General features: G+C 42.1%; 1 protein-coding gene across 1 annotated transcript in view; it reads left to right on the forward strand.

Annotated features, from left to right (window-relative positions):
- Nucleotides 1-7,771, forward strand: part of LOC117520869 (polycomb group RING finger protein 3) — a 115,047-nt gene that overhangs the window by 80,003 nt on the left and 27,273 nt on the right. Inside the window, exons 5-6 of the mRNA XM_034182201.1 lie at nt 621-676; nt 2,885-2,992. Of these exons, the coding sequence (XP_034038092.1) occupies nt 621-676; nt 2,885-2,992 (164 nt within the window). The remainder of the gene's footprint in view (nt 1-620; nt 677-2,884; nt 2,993-7,771) is intronic.

Genomic DNA, 7,771 nt, shown 5'->3' on the forward strand with positions numbered 1-7,771 from the left:
ACAAACTTGAGGTAAGCTGATCCAGATGGGCATTCAAGTGGCTCTGCATTCCTGCTGCACAGGAGTTATTTAGTATTGAAGGAGGAGGTTGGGGGAAGTGATGGTCTAGTGGTTAAGGCGTTGGGCTTGAGACCAGAAGTTCCTCGGTTCAAATTCCAGCCTGACGGGAAAATCACGAAGGGCCCTTGGGCAAGGTCTTTATTCCCCTATTGCTCGGGGTGTGTAGTGAGCACATTGTATGGCAGCACCATCACATCGGGGTGAATGTGAGACATTATTTGTAAAGCGCTTTGAGCGTCTGATGCAATCCATTTACCATTTATTTGAAGGACAGAATGTACGTCGGACACCGACATCAAAAAGCTGCACAGTCATTTATAACAAGTCTGACACCAAAATACTACCTGCTTTTATACTAAGCACCATTTTCACAGTAGTGGGCCACAAGTGGAGGAAATATAAGAAAATAATATTTTCCCAGTATTAGGTTGCCATTTGGTTTGTGATAATCCTTGGACAGAATTAGTTACAGAATTATAGAATGAGCCAGGCAGTAATTCTGGCTTCATATTCTCTTTAAGAATTTGAATTGAGGTTGTTTGTTTTGTTTTTTCTTTCAGCCATGACAGAACAATGCAAGACATCGTCTACAAATTGGTACCGGGACTTCAAGAGGGTAAGTCTCATGTATTACTGTTATTATCCAACTAATCGTGATATTTTTCAACCACAGGAACAAGTATCTGATCAGATTAAAAATGTGTGTTAAATCCAATGACGCAAGCACCAGTTTTTTGAAATACTAGAAATTTTTTTCCCCCATGGTAGTAATTTTTGGTGGACATTAAAGTGACATAGAAGGCGTTGGTCCTTTTTGTAAAAAAAAAAAAAAAAAGTCCCTTTGGCTGCTCCCTTTTTTCCATTTTGGGTTGCCTCAGCAAATCTGAAGTGAATCTGCATGTTGAACTGGCACAAGTTTTATGCCGGATGCCCTTCTTGATGCAGTGCCACATTGCATGGAGAAATGTGGCACGGGTGGGGGTTGAACTGAAAACCTTCCATACTGAAACCAAGTGCACTAACCACTTGTCCACCACCCATTAGAATGTACCAAAGCTCTGATTCTTGGCCAGGATACTCTTGGAAATGGTTTTACCCAAGTTAAATAATATACAAATAGTGACTGGTTTGGAGCGCAGCATAATGGAATGATCATTGTTGCCCATGGCCGAAGACACCATTATGCTCGCCAATAAACCAGTCACCATTTGTTTTATTATACATTTGTGTAGTTTATAAATTTATCTATACAATTGTGTGAAAAATTAGCTAAGTCATTTCCCGTTCAAACTCAGGATTCCCCATAATGTCAATACCCTTACCCTTAAGGTATCTGGATACTGTACCGTACCCATACCGTAGTGAGTTCATGGCACTGTGTTTCAGCCTCTGGCCAGACTTGGAGCACACTGATGCATAGAACTGTCCCAGTTCATGGTCGAGTGTGGCAGTGGGAAGCTTCTCAAACTCTTCGGGTGAAACACCATGCAAACCTTTCCTATCGTCCTTTGCTAAAAACTCCTTGAACAGTGCGGAACTTTTCTTGATACTTTTCGTGGTACTCTCACTGTCTTTCTTGGATAGAAGAGTGTTTATCCCATCAGTATCCACGGACGCAAACCTTCTGCTCTGCGCCATGATGTCGTCTGTGACGCGTCACCCCTGTGCATGCGCGAAACATTGTTGCCCGTTATGACAAAATCGGTCCGCAATCACTCATAATGTTGCCCGAAATGGTGCAGTATCAGTCAATAATGTGGCTGTTGTTAACTTTGAACGATTTATTGTGAAAAGTATTACAATTATTACACGCGAATCAGCCAATCAGAGCAAAAGATTTCAGTCAGATGTATAATAAATAAAATTGTTGCCTTTACAAACTTGCACAATTGCAAGCTGGTGCATTTAACGTGTGCCTGATTCTGCAAGACACAAGCCCCTCCCCATACAGCAGAAACACATTTGAAACGCTTCTGAATACAAACTGATTTTGAAGATTAGTTTTTGACTGATTTTGACGATATCTCCTTGAGTTTTTGACAATGTCTCCTTGAGTTTTTGACTGATTTTGATGATGTCGCCTTGAGTTTTGAGTAATTGTAATGGCTTTTTTGGTGTCATTTTCTTACTTTCATTATCATGACTGTGACCTTCAAAGGCACGTAAGGCCAAACAGTGTTGTAATTTAAAAGCCCAGGTGACACTTTAATTCATGTTCAATGATAAGAATAGGTTGATCCAAGACATTTAGTCAGTGTTTATGATCAAATTTCAAGTGATCTCAAGTTTTACCTTCAAGATCACTCAGTGGCATATTTTGAAAGCCCACATATGGTTTCCTACGCATATCTAACAGTAACTGAGTCTGTCCAGCACTGTTAAGCGATCAAAGTTAGATTTGACCTTGAAGATTGAAATCAAGGTCACTCAAACAGCATGTTTTGAAACCTGCACTCGACTTCCTTTTCATGCCTGACAGTAATCTGGTTCATGAGTTATCAGCCTTTGAATTTCCGTCCTGTGCATTTACATAGGAAGGAAAACTTATGACCTTCCACTGTGACCTTGACCTTTAATCCCTAAACGTTAAAGTTTAATGAGAACACCCTTGGGTGGAAGGTAACCCATGTGAAAAATTTGGTTCCAGTCCATGCACTGGTTATTGAGATATATTTTATGGACTGTCTGACAGACAGGAGTCCTCAGACTTGTTTCAACGGTTTGAACAATAAAAATTAATGGTGGTTAGAGGTCTACGTGTGTGCTCAGGACCCTTTAACCTCTCTGCTTTGCTGCATCACCTCATTGTCTCTCTTTCCCCCAGCGGAGATAAGGAAGCAGAGGGAGTTCTACCAGAAGTTGGGGATGGAGGTGCCAGGAGACATTAAAGGAGAGCTGTGCAACATGAAGACTCATTTAGATCAGCACAACGGTGAAGTCCACATCGCACACTGTCGTTTAAAAAAACAAAAAACAAAAAAACAAAACACACACACAGAGATGCTCCTTTTGTTCGCTGTAAACGCTGCTGTGATTGATGACTTCTCATAAACACACTAACTGTTTAGAAAAAAGAAGACTTAGTTTGCTTTAACGACTTGAAGTTGTTGTGCAAACCGACACATTAACTCCCACTGTTTCCCCCTGAGGTGGTAAAAGAACAAAACCCTGTCTGTAATGGTTCCAGCTGATTAAACATACGGTTTGTTTTGGTGCGGGTGGCCTGTTTGTGAATCTGATCCATAATGCTGGTTTTCATTATCAGTTCAACAGTTAAGACAAAACTGACGTTTATGTAAATTGGCTGTCTGTGGTTTTGGACAGTTGATTGACACTATTTGAAATTTAAGTCGTGTCAGCTCATGTTAGGGCGCCGTCACACTCAGATGAAGACCATCACTAGTTTTATAGAAGAATTTTTATTTGTGCAAAGTGTCTTATAGTCACAAAAGTTTACACATTTGATTTCCACAAAAGTTCAGCAGTCAATCACCAGTAATAATTAGCAAATGTACCACAACCATAAATAACAGGAATTATCAAGCAGTCAGGACGGTGGCCAACCAGCCAGACAGCCAATCAAAACGACTCCCGGGCTGAGTTGTTGTGCAGTAGGGCTCCTTAGAACAGCTTGCCTCAGAGTGGTGGTATAAATGTTTAAAGTCTAAATGTCTGCCCGATGGGTTGTCACGCTGGCATGCCTAATCGCTCGCTTAATCCCCTTCTCTGATTTTGGTAATTAAGGCTCAGATAGAAGTGGAACTGCTCTCGAAGCTTCCTGTGCTTTGTCGCTGCAAGTCAGATTTAACTACAGCGCACACAAACATGCACAAACACATTTAAAGGCTCATTGACGGAGGCGCCAGCAGAACCCCTGGTAGTCCTGAGTCCCATATTTCTATCATTTACATCCACTGTGCCAAAACACAAACAGAGTTTGGCCGTGTGCTTTTTGACAAAAATGAATGAGAGTAATTGTACAGCAACCGAATTACAGTCACAGAAAGGTTTGAAAAGGTGAACTAAAATAAGGCCGGGTGTTGCCGTCACTGTAATACCGTTACCATTGAATTTCCCACAATGCAACATGAGAAATGTTGACAGGCATGCCTATTTTAAAATGTATTATGTGTATATATATTTGAGCTGTCAGGCAATTACACCAAATCTAATTAATGTTAAGCTTTTTGATTAATCTAAATTACCTGCACTTTTCAGGTCAACAATTTATATATACAGTTAGACTTTGGTGTGTCAGACACAAAGCCACCTTATAAATGGCAGCTTTCAAAATAAAACGGCCTGTGTGGACTATGCTTATATTTTACATTATTAATAAAAACAATAATGTCAAACATAATAAAAAAAAAAAAAAATAAAAAAAAAAACGTACCCACATAGACCATGGTAGATTCACAAAATGCACGTAAAATAAAAAAACAAAACAAACAAACAAAAAAGCTCCACTTCTGAAATGCTGCTGTCGGATCTGAATGCTTGCACATGATGACTTAAAACCGCTTCTCGCACATGGCTTTGGAATGCTGCTTCAAGTAGGATCTCAGGCGACTCCGTGACTGACGTCTGGTTGAGAAAGCGATTTAACGAGCGCAGAAGCATCAGGCAACACTCAGTGCTTAAGCAGATGTGATCAGGAATATATATATATATATATATAGAATCGATTTTTGATTCAAAGATCTCTGAGAAAAAGTTATATTGCTTAAAAATGTTTATGTTTAAGAAAATGCAGCTTTACAAGGTGATTCTAGATGTATATTTACTTATCTGCTTTGCTTGTTCTCTTTTAAATGGCGTGATGGCGTAGCATGTGGGCTTGCGGATTTTAAGTGTTTCTGAAGTACTTGACTTTCATTTTGCAGATTTTGCACACTGCATAAGTCATGTCAAGCTCCTGACACAGCAAATAATAAAATCCAAAATGCACCCAAACATTTGCCTTCAGCAAAGACAGTGCTGGCTGAATTAGCTCTTCATCCGCCATGCTAAGCTACAGCCACTGAACTCTGCAGCTCATGAGTGTTTGAAGCACGCCGGACTCCCCCCTCGCAGGGACGCTGTAGTACGGAAGCCGTTGCCTGACAAACAGTACACGCAGTCAGTAAGGAAGAAAATGTTTTAAAAAACTGCTTTTAAAAAATCGATTCTTGGACATTTTGGATCAATTCAGAATCGTAATAAATAAGAATCGCGATTTGGACGTGAATCGATTTTTTTTCCGACACCCCTAATATATACACTCAACAAAAATATAAACGCAGCACTTTTGGTTTTGCTCCCATTTTGTATGAGATGAACTCAAAGATCTAAAACTTTTTCCACATACACAATATCACCATTTCCCTCAAATATTGTTCACAAACCAGTCTAAATCTGTGATAGTGAGCACTTCTCCTTTGCTGAGATAATCCATCCCACCTCACAGGTGTGCCATATCAAAATGCTGATTAGACACCATGATTAGTGCACAGGTGTGCCTTAGACTGTCCACAATAAAAGGCCACTCTGAAAGGTGCAGTTTTATCACACAGCACTTTGCCACAGATGTCGCAAGATTTGAGGGAGCGTGCAATTGGCATGCTGACAGCAGGAATGTCAACCAGAGCTGTTGCTCGTGTATTGAATGTTCATTTCTCTACCATAAGCCGTCTCCAAAGGCGTTTCAGAGAATTTGGCAGTACATCCAACCAGCCTCACAACCGCAGACCACGTGTAACCACACCAGCCCAGGACCTCCACATCCAGCATGTTCACCTCCAAGATCGTCTGAGACCAGCCACTCGGACAGCTGCTGAAACAATCGGTTTGCATAACCAAAGAATTTCTGCACAAACTGTCAGAAACCATCTCAGGGAAGCTCATCTGCATGCTCGTCGTCCTCATCGGGGTCTCGACCTGACTCCAGTTCATCGTCGTAACCGACTTGAGTGGGCAAATGCTCACATTCGCTGGCGTTTGGCACGTTGGAGAGGTGTTCTCTTCACGGATGAATCCCGGTTCACACTGTTCAGGGCAGATGGCAGACAGCGTGTGTGGCGTCGTGTGGTTGAGCGGTTTTCTGATGTCACTGTTGTGGATCGAGTGGCCCATGGTGGCGGTGGGGTTATGGTATGGGCAGGCGTCTGTTATGGATGAAGAACACAGGTGCATTTTATTGATGGCATTTTGAATGCACAGAGATACTGTGACGAGATCCTGAGGCCTATTGTTGTACCATACATCCAAGAACATCATCTCATGTTGCAGCAGGATAGTGCACGGCCCCATGTTGCAAGGATCTGTACACAATTCTTGGAAGCTGAAAATGTCCCAGTTCTTGCATGGCCGGGATACTCACCGGACATGTCACCCATTGAGCATGTTTGGGATGCTCTGGACCGGCGTATACGACAGCGTGTACCAGTTCCTGCCAATATCCAGCAACTTCGCACAGCCATTGAAGAGGAGTGGACCAACATTCCACAGGCCACAATTGACAACCTGATCATCTCTATGCGAAGGAGATGTGTTGCACTGCATGAGGCAAATGGTGGTCACACCAGATACTGACTGGTATCCCCCCCCCAATAAAACAAAACTGCACCTTTCAGAGTGGCCTTTTATTGTGGGCAGTCTAAGGCACACCTGTGCACTAATCATGGTGTCTAATCAGCATCTTGATATGGCACACCTGTGAGGTGGGATGGATTATCTCAGCAAAGGAGAAGTGCTTACTATCACAGATTTAGACTGGTTTGTGAACAACATTTGAGGGAAATGGTGATATTGTGTATGTGGAAAAAGTTTTAGATCTTTGAGTTCATCTCATACAAAATGGGAGCAAAACCAAAAGTGTTGCGTTTATATTTTTGTTGAGTGTATGTATGTGTGTGTGTGTGTGTGTGTGTGTGTGTGTGTGTGTTTATACAGGCATACATACCATATTTTCCAGACTATAAGCTGCATTTTTTTAAACAGGTTTGGGAGGTTGTGTGATTTATATTCTGTAGAGATCTGCCATCACCGACTGATACTTAGCCCGCTCCATCGCGACTTCTGGTGTGTAATCTTCAAAAATCTGGATCAATGAACCCTGGTAGCTTAAACTCGCTCGTCTTTTATGAGCCTCGCGGATGATCCGTTCCTTCGTCTGGTAGCGGTGGAGCTGTAGAATCAACGGCCTGGGACGAGCGCCCCGATCCAGTTCTGGCGGGGACTGTAGAGTCTGGTTACCGAGTACTTCCACCAGGAGGTCAGCAAAGAAAGTTGTGGGCCATCTCGATGGATTCTGGTAGGCCAATTATCCTGATATTATTCCTGCGGCTGCGGCTCTCAAGATCGATAGTTTTAGCTGTTAGCTTACTATTGCTATCGGCTAATGCTGCACAGTTCTCCTCGAGTGCTTGAATTTGTTGGTCCTGTAGTTCAGCATGCAATTCCAAAGTATCAATTTGCTGGCCATGGTCTGTTATCGGCAGCTGTATTTTTTCAGGCCTCAGTTCCAATGTGGTGAACGATATTTTAAAGTCAGCTGTGATGCTTGCTCTGTGATCTTCTAGCATGGCGGCTATGCTACTTAGTGTCATGCTGTTGTCCGACAAGGAAGCATCCACTTTGCTCTTTTTAAACGCTTTAGATGGCTCTGACATATTCCCGGCGATAAATAAAAGTCTGATAATCACTTTCCGCTTCAAGTCAGTCAGGGATTTTT

The sequence above is a fragment of the Thalassophryne amazonica genome, chromosome 11, assembly GCF_902500255.1.
Source record: "Thalassophryne amazonica chromosome 11, fThaAma1.1, whole genome shotgun sequence".
Lineage (NCBI taxonomy): Eukaryota > Metazoa > Chordata > Actinopteri > Batrachoidiformes > Batrachoididae > Thalassophryne > Thalassophryne amazonica.